This window comes from Taudactylus pleione, unplaced genomic scaffold (genome assembly GCF_031769625.1).
Source record: "Taudactylus pleione unplaced genomic scaffold, aTauple2 ptg001609l, whole genome shotgun sequence".
Lineage (NCBI taxonomy): Eukaryota > Metazoa > Chordata > Amphibia > Anura > Myobatrachidae > Taudactylus > Taudactylus pleione.
In genome coordinates, this window is record NW_028286006.1 from 46310 (window position 1) to 63736 (window position 17427).

At 42.8% G+C, this 17427-nt stretch overlaps 1 protein-coding gene across 1 annotated transcript in view; it reads left to right on the forward strand.

Annotated features, from left to right (window-relative positions):
• The first annotated feature begins 2118 nt into the window (after positions 1–2118).
• The window catches only part of LOC148442118 (rap guanine nucleotide exchange factor 6-like), a 672269-nt gene continuing 656960 nt past the window's right edge, over positions 2119–17427 (forward strand). The window contains 2 exon segments of the mRNA XM_088464211.1: positions 2119–2172; positions 13370–13501. Of these exon segments, the coding sequence (XP_088320337.1) occupies positions 2119–2172; positions 13370–13501 (186 nt within the window).

Genomic DNA, 17427 nt, shown 5'->3' on the forward strand with positions numbered 1-17427 from the left:
GGCAACTAGCATGGGTCACAGGATGGTCTTTTATACCAGCAGCCGGATGCGGATAGTCTGAGGCAAGCTGAGACTGCTGGTGACTGGATACACGGGCACCACCTGACCCGGACCAAGATGGTCGCACCCATGGTCCGGAAGACCTGTGTAATAGCGCGCCGTGCGCACATGGATAAGCGGCAGAGGAACTCAGACAACATCGGAGATGTTGCAGATGACTTCCTAGAGAAGGCACAGAGTTGAGAATCACCTGGCCAGGAGGCCGGTGGCACCTCAGACCACGATGACACAGGCGCACAGGGAGATGCAGGGGTCTCAGGCGGAGGTCTCTTACATGGTTTGTGACATTTAAGATTTAAGCAGGAGCTGGATGATATCTTGACCTCAGCAGTCTTAGATGGCACAATTACAGCAATCACCCAGAAAGGATTAACACAAGAACATCCTGTAGTACCACTCCTGTATACATTGCCTAAGATCCACAAAAGTGTGATCTCTCCCCCCGGTAGACCAATAATTGCAGCTCGTAATTCACTCTTCCAGTTTGAATCACAATATCTCAACTTTTTTTTCAGCCCCTAATCCAGAAGGAACCATATTATAAAATCCTTTGTGTAAAATAAACTCAAAAACTTAAAAATATGTTATTCATGAAAACCCTAAGTGCTACAATCTAACATGACTTACCATTGTAAATGCTCATTACTAAAAAGCCCATAGCAGATATCAGCACCTACACATGACAGGCTGCAACATCAAATGGTTTACTTTGTGGAAAAGAGCAGTGTTGATGTTATAGTTTACGTTTCTATAATCTGCTTTTAACTATTAAGGTGCATATCCACTAGGCGATTAAACAGGCCGAATGAATGATAACGACATCGTTATCATTCAGTCGCTTGTTAATCGTCCACAAATCGTTAATTTTTGACATCTATCATTGCCCGAACATGCTGGTCAACCTGACGATAACGTCAGGTGCAGCATGTACGGGGATGATGGATGTTCCTAGACTGAACGTTCAGTGTAGGCACATCAAAGACTGTGAAACAACTGCACGATTACAATGTCGTAATCATGCACTCGTTTCACAGATGCTTAGTTGATACGCACCTTAAGTCTGCAATTGACTCAATCTTTTTTGCTTTTTATATTACATACTGTATATTATTTTTAATATGATACCATTTGAAGCCATGAAAAACTGTTTTGTTGTACTGTTTTGTACAAAGGGTCCATCAGCTTTTGTCTAAAATCAGTTTTCTTAATCTCACATGATATAATCAGTATAATATTATTGTGTATGAGGTACAAAAGCTGCTTAAATAAAGCAGACTTGTGATCACTGATCTTGATGATGCTTTCAGTGTCTAGTTGCATGTGCGGCTAGGTCGATAATAATGCTCTGCTGGATAAATCTTCCCATTGCCAATTGATAATGCAGCTATTGAAGGCTTTCTATACAGGTGATGTCATCCTTTTAGCTCCCTTCTCCTCCCACTCTCCCCTCCCCAGTAGATATTTCATCTTGCTGTGCTCATCCAGTCAATACAGGCTTATCCTTAGGGAACTGCTAGCACAGAAAGAGATAGTAGTAGACTGAAGACTTCAGCTTTCTCTTTCATTGATGTTCCTGAAAACAGTATTTTTAAGCACCCAGCATTATCCCCAATATTATTAATAATATTAATATGCGATTATCTGAACTTTTAGCATTTTATTCTTTTTTAATCCACTGCATATATTTACATTTTAATTATTGCAGCATTATTTAAACAATCCACACCCAAAGAAGAGACAGATAAAGGGAAGAAACAGACACTTCATGTTGGAAGAACAGGACAAGATACTGTATCTGCTCAAAATTCACATCAGAAAGTGCAACACTGCAATTCTCCTAAAGAAACATGTAAAGAGGAAACCAGGAACATAAATGAAGATTGTATGTGTGAAATAAGGGAAATAAACGTGCTGCTAAGGAGAGTGCATTTAAAATTTCCTATTTCACAAGCACAGTCCAGAGGAGTTACAGATTGGAATTAATTGTGCAAATTTAATTCAGCAGCCTTGCAGCGTTTTTGTGACTACAGAAAGGAGGCTGCTTTCCCAGTCTAAGAAATGGCATTCCTCGTCAGGTGCTATACTAATTGTCTCCAACCATGGGTATCAAAAGTAAGATTTCTTTGATTCATTATTTTATTGTCTCTGGATAGTAAATGAGTAATGAGCTTTGGTTATCCAACTTTACCAGAATAACATAAATGGTATTTTATATAGGACGCATGGTGCAATTAAGTATTTTTCTATTTTGTTTAGTTTTAAATGTTATTATGTTTGACCAATATAACACTCCAAACATGTTAACTGCTTTAAGTGTCATTTCAATAATATACAGTAATTAGGTATATTGTTTACTGTATAGTTACACATGTTTAAAAACTGCTTAGCCTGCTAGTAGTTGTATTGTTACTGTACACCCAAAATGGAAATTGTAATACCTTTCAAGATCTTTAGTTACTGTATGACCTGTATTGTATCTTTGTTTGGTCAGTCATAAGTGCACACATTAACCCATTCTAATAACATACAGAAGGGCTGGACAAATGATGCAAATTTCAGAAACTAGTCTGATAAGTCTACAATAATAACAGGTTTTAAGGAGCCAAAAGTATTTAGTTTCTATTGCCAGCTATGAAAGTAAGGAAAAAAGTTGATTGCAGCACTATTTATCCCTTTAAGCCTTGTGTACATCAGTGTTCTAATAACCCTAAAGATGATGTAAGCACATGGACTTGTACAAATACACTTCCTCACAAGCATTCGCTTTATTGCGCCATTCTTCACATACGTTTGGACTGTACCTGAAGTAAGCGTTAATATTTATTAAAATAAAATGGAGTTCAACTTGAACTCTTAGCAAATTATACTAATCTGTAAGACAGCTAAAGGACATGTTAATTAATGTCTTTAAAAAAAGTAGAAAGACAGCACCTGGGAAATGTGTATCAAGAAAATGGTAAATAAACATATCTCTGCTCAATAGCATTGTGCATAGGGGGGCAGGATACTCCCTCCTCATAGGACCTGAGTCAGAAGCAGTAGCGGCTTTCCTTGTCTTTTGCTGCCGTTGCTTCTGACTTTATGCTAATGCCGCTACAATACTAGCATATCGGGGGCAAACAAGCCTGTTACTAGAAAGCACCATGGCTCAGTTTTCAATCCAGGAACCAGCCTCCGATCTGCTTTGGACGCACTTTCTACAAATAGGCTTGTTTGCCCCTAATTTGCCTGTTTTTAGCTTTTGTGATGTGTGTGATATATCCTAAGTAACTCATTGTGCTTTTAACATACTACACTATCTATGCCCCCCATGTTTTCCTTTGATTGATTGATATATATTAATCAGTGTGTGTTAAATATTACTGTACTGTATTAATGTACTGTATCTATACTAGATTATGTAATTTTACTGACTGGGCCAGCCTCCCCTTACCTCCTGTGTTGCTGCTGGAGACATAAGGAGTGACTCACGCTGCAGCTCCCCTCGACCATTTCACTCATACTATACAATGAGCTTCCAATCCCTGTGTCCTTGGAAGGTACAGGTAGGGTTGCCAAATCATCCCTTTAATAAAGGGCACATATAAATTACACAGGTTCTAATTTATTTAAAACATAAATATGAGTAATCTAAGCAATCTTTTAGGACAAAAAAAGTTTATTTTATTGATATGTGGTACAAAAAGTGTAGGAGGTTCGATCTTGATGAGACATTTACACTTTTGCTTTGCGTCTATCTTCTGGCGAGGGAATGTGCACTCAGGGCCATAGAGAGATTTGCAGGGCCCTGGAACATTTGAGGGACGTGGTTTATCCTTAAAAAAAAACAAAGAAAATTAATATTTGCTGCTCTGCAAAGGGCTGGGGAGACACAGGTTGCTGCTCATAGGTAAAGGGGAAGGAGGGGGGCGAGAGAAGGACCCGGGCTCTTGCCAGACCCCTCCATCAAGCCCGGTCAACTAGTACTCGCTCCCCCCACTCTCTGCACCCATGTGTGCACTGGGTGGACTATTGAGGGGCACCAAAAGAAAACCAAGGATCTTTGCAGTGCAGTGTTCTTCATAAATGATCTTTACCCATTTTTTGGAGCGTAGCAGTGTAACAAATGTTTATTATAATTGCACCCTGCATGACTGAGGAAGACTAACTTTAGATGTACCCTTAGCCTTTTTCTAATCAGTAAAATGCCAATGCAGACATTTACAACTCTGGAGAGCCAGGTTAGATTAACAATGGGGCAGATGGAGCTACAAAAAAAATGAGTGGTTCGGTTCTCCAGAAATTCGAATCCACACAAAGTTCGTGAATACGGACAGATCTGAGTTGCGGTTCTGATCTTCCTGCGGTTCAAAATTTGGATTGTAAATTTCAATTTCAGGTTTTGAGTTGCAAAAATTAAATGATATTACATGTTTTTAAAAAGCCAGATCCAAAACCAAAACATGAAGATTGAATACAGATCGAAAACAAGGTGTCAGCGCACATCTCTACATAATAATAGGCTCATCATCATGATACCATGATGATAACTAGCCACCAGCTGGCCACATGGTCGACCATAAATCAAAAAGTATTAAAATTGTATTAAAAATGTATTTCTATTTTTCTGACAAAATGATGCAATTTTTATACTCTTGCATAGTTAGGGAGATATTGGAGTTCCAGGCCTTTGTAGTAATTTCAGTAGACCAGCACTCTAGGTGGGATGCAGCCAGGAAGCAGACGGTCGAAATGCCGACCGCCGGCTTTCCAGCAGGGTTCTAATCCCGGCAGGGATCTAATAACAGGATTCAAAATCCTGAGGCCTGTCATTTTACCTATGCTGGGAGCCCGACGCCCAGCATACTGATCGAAGGTGTGCCAGACGTGGACAGACGCGGAGGGGAGGGTTAGGTTAGGGGCTCCCCGGGAGACTTAGGGTTAGGCAACCCCCAGGAGGATTAGGCTAGGGTAAGGGGGGGTTAGAGTTAGGCACCCCCAGGGGGAGGTTAGGGTTAGGCACACCCCCTGGGAGACTTAGGTTTAGGCTGCGGGGAAGGGGGGTTAGGTTTAGGCACTTACAGGGGGGTTAGGCACTTGGGAGGGAGGTTAGGGTTAGTCACCCCTAAGGGAGGGTTAGGGGGGGCTTTAGGTTAGTAAAGTTTAAATACTTACAGTACCTGTCGGGATCTTCACTGCCGGTCTACCGCCATCCGGCGGTATTTCATACCAATCCCACTTTGGTACCGTGCTTTGGTGCCTTTCTTTAGGGACCAGTCAGCTTCCCCACAATATGCAAACAACAAAGGCGGCATTCAGACTTTCAAGTCAGCGTGAAACGATGTGAAGTTTTAATGGACCATTAAAACGTCATATGGTTTCACCCTGACTTGAATTTATACACATTTCTGATATTAAGAAATGAATTAAAGAACTGTATTTGATCTCTTTTACTAATTGCTCTGGAAATGTTAAAATCAATTTCCTCTATATCTGCAGAGTGCAGTGCAGAGTTACAGGGTCCATGAATGTAGAAGCAGCCAGGAGAGGAGAGGAGGAGAAGCAGAAGTGGGGGTGGGGAATACATGATGTAAATTACATGCTGCACGTGCCCTGGGACACAGAGAATCTGAGCAACCCCTTCATAATTCATCAGCAGGATCCAATAGGTCTGCTCATCACCACAGGTCTGTGTCCAGTTTTAATGCAGACTCATAGGTGACCGGTGGCTGTATAAATCTCAAACAGGCCAGGCAGATGGTGACCTAAATCTTTTGGTACAATACCTCTGCCACAATCTGCCCCTGTGATTGATAAAATATTGAGGGCAAATCACTAGCAAAAAAAGGAACAGTGTGACATAATTAAGAAAATCTCTATTCAAAGTAGAATATTCTTCATTAGGAAGCTTCCCCCTCACGTAAAAGCTGGTTGGTACCCACCCCATCCCCTGTCTTTGCAGATGTGGGGCTGCCATGTAATATTCAAAAGTGGTCAATAGAGATGGAGTACTATATAAAACATTATTTAATGACTTTCCATTATAGTGAGTGGTGCGTATAGTGGATGTTATAATATTAAGCAGAGTGCATGTAGTGGATGTTATAATGTTAAGCAGGGTGCATGTAGTGAATGTTATAATGTTAAGCAGGGTGCATGTAGTGATTGTTATTATGTTTGAGACCCTATAGTGTGGTGTAATCTGAATTGGGGGCACAGTAGTGTGGTATAATATGAACTGGGAGCACTATAATATGGCGTAATGTAAACTGGGGCACTACAATGTGCCACAATATGAACTGGGAGCACTCTGTGGCGTCATGTGAACTGTTGACACTGTGTGGCATAATGTCTACTGGTAGCACTACAATGTGGAATATTGTGAACTGGAGGCACTACAATGTGGCATAAGATGTACTGGGCCATTGTGTGGTATAATGTGAACTATGTGTGATGTCATATCATAACTTCCAGGGCTCCTTGCTCTCCTTTAAGCTGAAGATAATTCTTAATGACATTGGCTGTTTGTTTGGGGTAGTTGTCCTGCTACAGAATAAATTTGGAGCCAATCAGATGCCTCCCTGATGGTAATGCATGAGAAATACAGACAGGTACCTATCCATCATGCAATACCATGAGGGACGTGTCTGATTGGCTCCAAATTTATTCTGCAGCAGGACAACTACCCCAAACATACAGCCAATGTCATTAAAAACTATCTTCAGTATAAAGAAGAACAAGGAGTCCTGGAGTAATAATATGGCCCCTACAGAGCCCTGATCTCAAAATCATTGACTCTGTCTGGGAGTACATGAAGAGGCAGAAAGATTTTAGCAAGCCTACATCCACAGAAGATCTGTGGTTAGTTCTCCAAGATGTTTGAAACAACCTCCCTTCTTTCAAAAACAGTGTACAAGTGTACCTAGAAGAATTGATGCTGTTTTGAAGGTAAAGGGTGGTCAAATATTGATTTGATTTAGATTTCTCTTCTTTCATTCACTTCACATTTTGTTCATTAATAAAAATAAATTATTAACACTTCTATTTTTAAAGGATTCTTACTATGCAGCATTTTTTTCCACATATGCACTAACACTGATTTACACTAAACCAAAATGAACAATAAGAAAAGATTTCCAATCAATGCTGCTTCCCAGGGGATGGCAGAGACCCCAGTAAATGTAATGTTTTCTCAGGGAGTGCCAAACTTTGCCTATGTTTAAAGTCCACTGACAACAGTATGTCCACCATATTCATCAATAAATATCCTTTCAAGGTTGAATGAGGTAAGGGCTGAATTTTTATTTCCTTCTTCTGTAATGATACCCTCACACCAAAGACACACATAAGAGTCAATCTGCCTCTCAACTTTAAAATTGTTTAAAATATATAATATTATTCATCCTTACATTCATGACACTTGTAATCATACTGATAGAATACAGTTTGGGGTAGATGTTATGCCTTTATCTGTCTTATAGTATAAACAAATTTGAATCCCAAATTGCGCAAAAACAAAAAAGCGGCCTATTATGAACCGAGGAATATTACCAATCCCTCACACATATAACAAGGAAAAAACAGGTGGTCATAAAAAATGGCGCTAATTGTCACAAATTCTCTTACATTGGTATGTATCATTAACATAAAAGTCCGTCCAATTCTGTGGTGTGGAAAATCCCTGTTGTAGACGTAAATAGGACCAGTGTGTATATGGATCAACAATTCTTCATTTAATTGTTCATTTCAAAAGAAGAAAAGAGAAAAAATCATAGTGCAACACTGTAATCCAAAAAATACATGGGAATTTATTCAAACATTACACTCACATAGTTTAAAATTTGAAACAGCATGTAACCACAAAAGTGGTAACTCCAAAACAATGTCTGCTGACAAGAAGTTTTCACCGATATTGATACTCCAAATATATCAGGTTCTCACCGGTCCCGGGCAGCCAGGGTCCCCGAATATAAAAGAGGAGGATGGTAAATCAATTGGTGGTCCAGCAGTAAAAACGAAAAGGTCCTTTCTCACCACGGGCTTAACATGTTTCGGACGTTGTAGTCCTTCCTCAGAAGCCTAATGGTGTGTCTTTACAGCATGGTTTATATACCCTACAGACCCCTCCTTTGGGGCATATCCATTCATTTTCCAGCACTTTCGCTAACCGGAAGTGCGTCATCACGTGTATCCTGCGAACCGGAAGTGCGTCATCCAAAATGGCCGCGGTACTTCCGGTTTCGCGGAGGTCCTGCGTTCCATATACAGGAAGTAGATAATGGTAATCCCCAACTTAGTATTCAGGGTTTCCATGGAAACAGGAGAAGTGTACGATTCAAGCACATGGATAAGCAATTGGTAAATGTAAACAGAAAGTCCATTATATCGTCCATACATCATTCATTAATAGTCCATATAAAAAAGAGAGAAAAAGAGGAGATATCAATTATGGGCCAATAAAACTATTAAAAACTCATATTAAAAATGACTATAAATATAAAAATGGAACAACAAAAATAAGATGCATTTTTGGCTAAAATTTAAATAGAGGGATTAAAATTATAAAAAGCACTTAATTTAAAAATCCCCATTGAGGCCATTAGGTACCAAAGTATTTAATTTGTATATCAAACGCATCTCAGCTTGTGATAATCTTACACTCAAATCTTTTGACCTCCAAGAAGAAGAAAGTGCTTGTATACCCCAAAAGGTCTTAATACAACATTAATTTAAATTGTGTTTCTTTTTAAAATGCACTGAAACAGTATGGGTGTCCAATACTTTTCTAATGTTGTATATATGCTCAGAGAGGCGGACTTTCAGGCTCCTACTGGTCTTGCCTATATATACAAGTCCACATTGACATTCGAGGGCATATACAAAATTTTGCGTGTGACAGGTAATAAATTCTTTAATAGGATATTTATGGCCATTAATAGTAAAATCACAAATTTTCCGGTCCCCTTTTACCGTTCTACACATTAGACAACTTCCGCAACGATGGAAGCCTCTAGAGCGAATACTAATGCATTTTTCATCCTCTAAACTACTCCTAACTAGAGTATCTTTTAGAGAAGGAGCCCTCCTATAAATGAATTTGGGATAATCCGGGATTTTAGTACCAATTACTGGATCATTCTTCAAGATAGACCAGTTATCTTTAAAGATTTGCTCAACTTCCTTAAATTCAGAATTATATTGGCTAAAGAATGCCCACTCAAATTTATTATCTTTCTCGGGTTTCTTAGCATTTTTCAGGAGACTCAATCTATCATATGTTTCCACTTTCTTTTTTGCTCGTTCAGTGGTCTTAGCATCATAACCCTTTTTAAGGAAACGATTCACCATTTCAATAGTTTGAGAGTCACAAACTTCCTTTTCCGTACAATTTCTTTTTACCCTTAAAAACTGGCTAAAAGGAATACCTTCCAGCCAGTTTCTATGATGCTGACTTGACCTTTCAATATAGCCATTAGAGTTTGTGGGCTTTCTATGATTTTTAGTACATATAGCACCTTCTTTAATATAAATATTTAAATCTAAAAACACAATTTCACTGCTACTTATACTAAAAGTAAACTTAATATTAAAATCATTCACATTAAGTTTCTCAAAAAAAATGGAGAGTTCATCTTCTGAACCTCTCCAGATAAAAAGAACATCATCAATATATCTCATCCATATATCTTTATCTGTCTTGACAGCAAGGAACCTTCTTTCTATCGATCAGTCCAGCTCAGAGGCGTTACTGGGTCTGTCGACACCCGCTGTGCACTCCACAAACTAGGGATGGGAATCATTTGATGTTTCATTGGAAATATCGGTCAGATGGTTCCAATGTTTGATGTTTAACCCTGCAATTTTTAGGATCCAAAGTTTCATTACCATCGCTAGATTTCTCTGATGTATTTCCATGCTTTATCAATGTTTTTTTTTGGGACACTGAGTGGTGCTGTCACTGCTGTGTAACACTGTGTGGTGCTGTCACTGCTGTGTGAAACTGTGTGGTGCGGTCACTTCTTTGGGCTGCCAGCTTCAATCACAACTTAAGAAGACAGTACAAACACTGGCTGGGCTACTACAGCTGCGTGCATGCTGCTGCAGGGGGCTGACAGACACTCTGGTCAGCCAATTGGCAGCAGCAGCACATAGGACCGTCCTGCCCACAGCTCACTGCCACTGGTGTTGCTCTCAGTGAACACTGGTTGGCTGCTGGGGTGTCTGGCTGCTGCAGCTCTTGGTCAGCAGCAGTGAGCTGTTTCATTAAAGTTTTATTAGATAATGCATCACTTTTATGTCTTCAATAACAAGTTTGATTTACCACAAAAAATGTTTTACTTCTCAAAATGCATTCATCCTTGTAATTTTTGCACCATTTTTGTGTATACATACTGTATATATACACTTTGCCTCCATGAAGATAGACATTGTATAATAATTATTTTAAAGTTTTAGTTTATTAATGTCTATGTACAGAGGCCCTGATTCAGAGCCGGACACTCTGACAGAGCGCTCGCTCTGAATCAGGGCACTCCTTCTGAATTTTTAGAGCGGCCTCCTGGCTGCTCGTATAGCTATGGGTGACCACCCACAGCTATAGCAAGTGGCCAGGAAGATGGTCACGATGGTCAAGACCATCACGACCATCGGGCTTGTGATGAAATCCTTGTGGTAGGGTCTCATTGCCGCAAGCCCTGGAGTGCTTTTGGCTCTATCAGTTGTGATGTCAGTGGGGTCGGCCCCAGATGGTAGGGGTTCCCATGGGGATGCCTCAGTGTGGCCAGCCATGCCCACCGGCACGCTCACCAAAGGGGGCATGCTGTCACTCACCATCGACAGCATGCCCCCTTTGTAGCGAGACCCATTGCAATGGCTTGCCCGTCGCTATCCGGGTCTCGTGCATTCGCACGATGGAGCCGGGTCTGTCGTGCGCATGTGCACTGGGCCAACATCGACCCGCTTGCGAGTGCTCAGCGCTCGCGAGCGGGTCTGAATTAGGCCCAGAGTGTGCTTTAAAAAAAACAGAAACATCGGTTAACATCGGTTCCAGAGAATCAATGTTTATATCTAAATAATGTTTTGAATTCAATGTTAAAAACATCGGTGCTTCCAATGTTTTCTTTCAAAGTTCCATTCCAACCACAAACCCCTTCACATGGCAGAGCCAGTGCCTGATAAGTCGGTTTGGACTAACACAAGGGGAAATCCCAATTGCATCACTCCGGGGGGTGCCCAGCATCCCCGAAGATGCTAGGACACCCTTAGACAGTGCCTGCAGTATAATGTCACACTGCAGCATTTTGGTGTCACCCCCTCCGAGAATGACATCCGAGTGTGGCCCACACCCTCTTCTCCCTCATAGAGACGCCACTTGTCCAGCTCTTCCTAACTGGTCTCCTCTTAAACTTAGACTTTTACCCCTACGATCTACTCTGAAAGCTTCAGCTAGACTAATTTCCCTCACAAAATGTTAATTCTTTTAACATACAATATTATCTGCCAAGCTACACCAACATACATCTCTTCACATGTCTACACTTGTCTCAAAATATCTCTAAGATGATTTGTTTTACGGGCTGCACCCACTTTGTAGATTGTCCCTCCCTATCACAAGAAGTTATACAAGTTATTCTACCCAAACCCTGCCCCTATACAGTTCCCACAAAACTTACAAAACTTATGTGTTCTCTTTATACTGGATCATATAGCCCACAAAGAACTATTTACTCTTGCAATCTAGTTAGATCAATATGCAATATGTGGCCCTTAAAACATATATTAAACGCCTGTTCTCCTATAGATTCTTAGTTTATAAGCAAAGCTCTCTTAGCTCTAAGTCTCTCCGTCTCATTGTATCACTGTTTTGTTCCCAAATGTAAAGCACAGTGGAATATGCTGGTGCTATGTTAATAATAATACACCATCTAAATATATATATAATATATAATATTATTATCTACATAATAATTGAGAATAACATGTCTTGAGACTGACATGCACATTTGGAGAGGCTGATGGCTCCCACTGCGAAAGAAACAGTGAAGAGACTAGGAGTCATGCCTGGGGTAAGTGTAAAGCCCAGTACACACTAGACAATGTGCATGCATGCAGGTCCGATGGGCGAGATCGTCAATGGGGGCCATGCTGCCGAATGCAGCATAGCCCCTGCCATTGCAATGTTGTTCCCGACATCAGTAAGTGTCTATGGTTAGGCACTATGGGGAGGGTTAGAGTAAGGCATCAGGGAGGGGGTTTTAGGTTTAGGGTGCGGGGACGGGAAGGTTAGGTTTAGGCACTAGGGGGATAGGTTAGAGTTAGGCACCGGGGAGGGTTAGGAAACTACTTATCAGTCTTCTCTATGGGTATCGGTATGCCGCTGTCGGTATTCTGACCAGCGGCATCCTGACAGCTGGGATTTCATACCCATTCTCTTGCCAATGCCAGGACCCCCGCTGGGTCCCATCGCACAACAGGTTGGCTGGGTACACATTGTTAAATGTGTACCCGGCTTAAGTGTGGGAGTGGAGGGAAGAGGAGAGACCCTTCAACCCGGCATCTAGTATACTTCTCCTTGTTCTTCCTCTCATTAAGTCACCATGTTTCGGTTATTTACTATTGGTTCCTTCAATTTGTCATCTCATTTTGACTAATAATCTAAAGCTGCACTGCCACCTACAGTACAGTCATAAACTAGCATATCCCTACCTTAGTCAGGGCTCCAACATTAATAGATTGTAGCTAGTAATTTGTTTTTCATCTCTCTCAAACCGATCCACCACCATTATTTTAAAGTAGTGAATAATTTGCTGGTGAATTCATTTGCTGGTTCATAGTTAAAGAAAAGGCAAAATCCTTGGAAAAAGAAATGCATTGAGCAACAGCCAGGGCTTCTTTGGGTGTGATAGAGCAACTAGGAAACTTTTACAGTAGATGATGGTGGAGATTCAAACACATTTAGTCCTGCAGATTTATTCATAGGACAGTGTATAAGTATGATCATTAACTTATCAACCAGGGGCAGAAGTATGGGCGACAATGAAGGCGCCTGCCACCGGGCGCCAGCACTGAAGGGGCACCTCCTCCATCACCCATTATATATTCACCCCACTTAGGGCTGTAAATATGGGGGATTGTTGGGCACTAAATGATAACTTGCCTCCGGGCATCTGGGATGAACTTACGCCACTGTTATCAACTGTATAAATATTAGCACAATGTTCAGTAGGAATACTTTAAACACAGGCCTTTCTGTTCTTATTTATTTTGCTGTAAAATGAGAGTTACATTATATTTATTTTGTAATATTGTATATCTGTCTACTTTTCCTCAGCTCCCTGCAGACCTGTCTAAGATGCAGCTTACTGAGAACCCACATGGCCAGGTTAACCACTTTTCCTCAAGTCAGTCACGGTGCAGCATTGCCAGTGACTCTGGAAGCAGCAGTTTGTCAGACATCTACCAGGTAACAAGATGAGTTTGAAAGCATGTGTATCTCATATAGTAGTAGCATTACAGCCGAATTCCCAATTTACCATTTCTTTCATATAATTTAACTAGGAACAAAGACCTTGAAATACAAACAGAACATGATAGTATCTACTAAATACGAGTTACACAGTACATAGCTATTGTGTAGCATTGGTGGGCAACCTGTTAACTTCAAGGACCACAAGTGAGGCTCTATAGCCCTCAATAGGGTCACACATTAGCGTTCATCTCAATGATAAGTTAAAACAATTCAATCCAAGAAAGAGACCACACTTGCTTTTAGAATAGATCTTGCTTGCAAACCCCCACTCACTCTCTCATTATGCTCACTTTACCAAAGAACTTCATATGCCCTTTAGAACACTGATCATTTACTCTAAAACACTTCTCATTCCTTCTGCTTGACCTAAAATCCCCTCAGCCTCCTCACTCACATATTAAATAAGAATTGAGGCTGCAGGTGAAGTTCAGTGAAGGATAAAGCAGAAATATGAGCTGGGGTCGACTGGGCATATACCAGGAAAATGGTCAGTTAAGTCATAAAGGAGGAAGGAGTTGGGGACCACATGTGAAGGTCCCCTGTAGTGAATTTTTCCAATCACTGTATAAAAACTTAAAGCTCATTTTATAAGCATGTTGGACGGGGGGGGTTTACACGTGCGCTCCTGTATGTGAATATATGCTGCGAGGGGAAAAAAATGGGTTATTTGGAGAAAATGTATGTATATATGATGGTGGGGTGAGGGGTGAGGGGAACGGGGTGGGGGGGGAAAGAAAAAGGGGGGGGAGGTGGCAGGGGAGGGGAGGTGGGAAAGCGGAATTGGGGTGGTTATGTAGTATCAATGGATGGCGTGTATTGGTGTTTGTCTACTGTGTAGGTGTTTGCGGTGTGTAATGAAAAGCCAGACACTTGAGATCGAATCCAACCTGTTTATTGGTGAGTCACAGTGCTCCCCAGGCAGTTCCGTGAATGAGATTGGGGTTGAGTGGTGGGTTTAGTGATTTCCTGGTCAGGGAGTCGGTGGGCCCTTTTAGGGGGCTCCTTTCCGTGCGGCCCTTACTTCTGCACATCCCCTTTGCTGGACCTATGGTCACAGTCTTAGAGGACCAGGATGGTGATGATGTCTATGAGAAAGTCCCGTAAAGTGGCAGTGGCGGCGTCCCGCACTGATGTTGTAGTTACCTACCGGTAGGTTGTAGTCTCTAGTCCTTGCACAGATGTCGTGTACTCCGGTATTGGTCCGCTGGTCACTGGCACCCTGCGAGCCCGCAGGGTGTGCCGGACGGGCGCTCGTCACTGCTTCGAGATGGGGGATGATGCGGCGGTCCGCGTTCGTAATTCTGTGCCACCTTGCCGTGGAGTTGATGATGGGGTACAAGGTGGGGTAGTTCAGTAGTCCTGTGTGGGGGTGTGTTGCCTCCAATGCGTTTCGGCCTTAAGCCTTCTTCAAGGAGTTACTGATAGTATGAATGTGAGCGTGCTATATAGGTGGAAGGTGGGTGTGTGGGCGTGGCCTGTGGGTTGGGTAGCTTATCGTGACAGCGGTGTTAGCAGGTGTGGGCTGTAATGGGTGGGATGGGGCAGTGTGAGTGATTGACATAGATGCAGGCTAATCATTGGTGGTATTGATATATTATGCAAGCGGGTGGTGTGTGTGTCAGTGCGCGCGTAATACACCACGCGGTAATGGCCGGGCTGCCCGGCGGTGAGCGTTGCCGTGGGAGCGTCGGGTATCCCTCTGACGTCACCTTCCACGTGCGCGTCGCTATCATGTGGTCCGTGTTGGCCGGGGGTGTGGCAAGCCATGTGACGCATAGACGCAGGTATCCCCCTGCGTCGAGCGTCACATGGTGTACATGGGCCTATCAGGGAGGGGGTTCGCGGTGGCAGCGTCCTGGTCTCCATGGTGACGCTAGCTTGCCGGGACCTGACTCCAGAGGTGCTGTATGAGGCAGGCGTCTTGCGTATAGCGCCTATGATGGGGGTTTTTCATTGTATGGAGAGGGGATTGATTAAAGTGTACAATGCATATATAAGTGGTATTGTGTGCCTACATTTACATATATAGGTGTATGGGTGCGCGTGATGTGATCGTTGGATGGGTAGCCTGATGCTGCCAATCTGTGGTGTGTGTGTGTTGAGATTCCGGTTATGTCCCCTGTGTACAGGTTACTCCTTATATTAGTGTGATATGGGCAGGTGCTTGTGTCGTGGAGTCTGTTATTCTGAATGCATCAGAGTTACAGTTAAGTGGTAGGAACATGGTGGTTACAGAGGGGGGGGGTTTGGAAAAAGGAGGGGTAAAGAAAAAGAGGGGGGGAGGGGTTTGGGGGTTTGGGGGGGTTGATTGAGGGTTGATATCTAGTTACGTATTCTGGTGAATGTGAGATGGGTGACCTGATGCCATCATAGTGTGGTGGGTGCGTGGGGACGCTGAATCTTAAGAGTTGTGTATTCTGTGACGTGATCAGGTGTGCATTGTTGGTCTGATAATCTGGGTGTGTCAACACTGATGTCCAGTGTCGGTGATGTGGAGACGGTGGTTGTGAAGGACGTGTCGTAACGTCTAACTGGGTGTTGACAAATGTCTTGTATTGGTTGGTGTGAGAATTGTCTCATGATGCATTTATGGTGGTCCCTAACGCTACGTCAGGGGTGGGGAACCATTTTTCTGCCGAGGGCCATTTTGGGAAGCTGTAAGGGCAGCAGTGTGTCAGTCTGAAGCATCCTAAGGACACCCCAGGCGGCACTGCTGCATAGATTCTGCTGCAGAGTGCCATTCTAGACATCCTGCTAGCCAGATGAGGCTAGCAGAAAAAAGCTCAGAGTGCCAAACCAAATTATTCCGAGGGCCTTATACGGCCCCCGGGCTTGAGGTCCCCCATCCCTGCGCTACGTGATAATAGCACCTACTTTGGGTCATATAATTGCATACTGTTAGGCTACACGATAATAGCACATACATTACTATATCTAAATTTAGAGACGACTCAACTAGGTGGTGGAATCGATTATGTTGTGTATGGATTTGAGAGAAGGGATTGAGGGGTGATTTAACTAGTAATAATTGAGTGTTAGACTGAGTACTGAAATCCCTTTTGGCCTCTTATAGTGGCATCCAAGTCACAGCAAGTGTGGTTCATGATGCACATAAATTAAATAGAAGATAAATATCTGTTCCATTACTAGGCAAAGGTGTGTACAGGATGCCGTTAATAAAGGTTAAGCCAGGGCAGCGCCGTAGCTAGACGGCAGTGCGCCCTGTGCAGCACTGCCGCCCCTCTCACTCCCTCTCCGGCCCCTCCTCCTCCCCCTGAGCGCTTACCTTAACTTCCGAGGGGAGGAGGGAGGGCGGGATGTTCCGCCGATTTTCATTGTCCAGCGCGCACCACTGCTGGAGGTCTCTATCTGCAGACCTCCGGCACAGAAAAGTGTGTGCCCGGTGCCGCTGGAGGATGGCGCCCGGTGCACATGACCCCTCAGCCCCCCCCTAGTTGCAGCCCTGGCCAGGGACTCCAGTAGCAAGAGATACAAATCTCTGGAATTCTTAAAACCCATATTGATTAATAAAAGTGATGGGCTCTGAGATGGTTCATGTAGTCTGTTGCCGGGAGACGGAGACACCACACTGTCAACTCATAAAGTCCTCCCATCCGGCTGCATGTCATCGCTGCCGGGATTGGATTGGTTCTTACTCCTTTTTCTGTCCTGCTGGTGCGTTGCTCGGATGCCGGTGATAGCGTCTTACACATGTTTCCGGTTCCATAGAGTTGGTATCTGTCATTGCGATTGTCAGCACCTCCAGTCCTGATGCTTTCGTGTCTCCTGTCGAATAACATCTCAGCAGCATTATCTGCACTGCAGTATGTGAGGTTCCACATAACATTGTGGCTATCTCC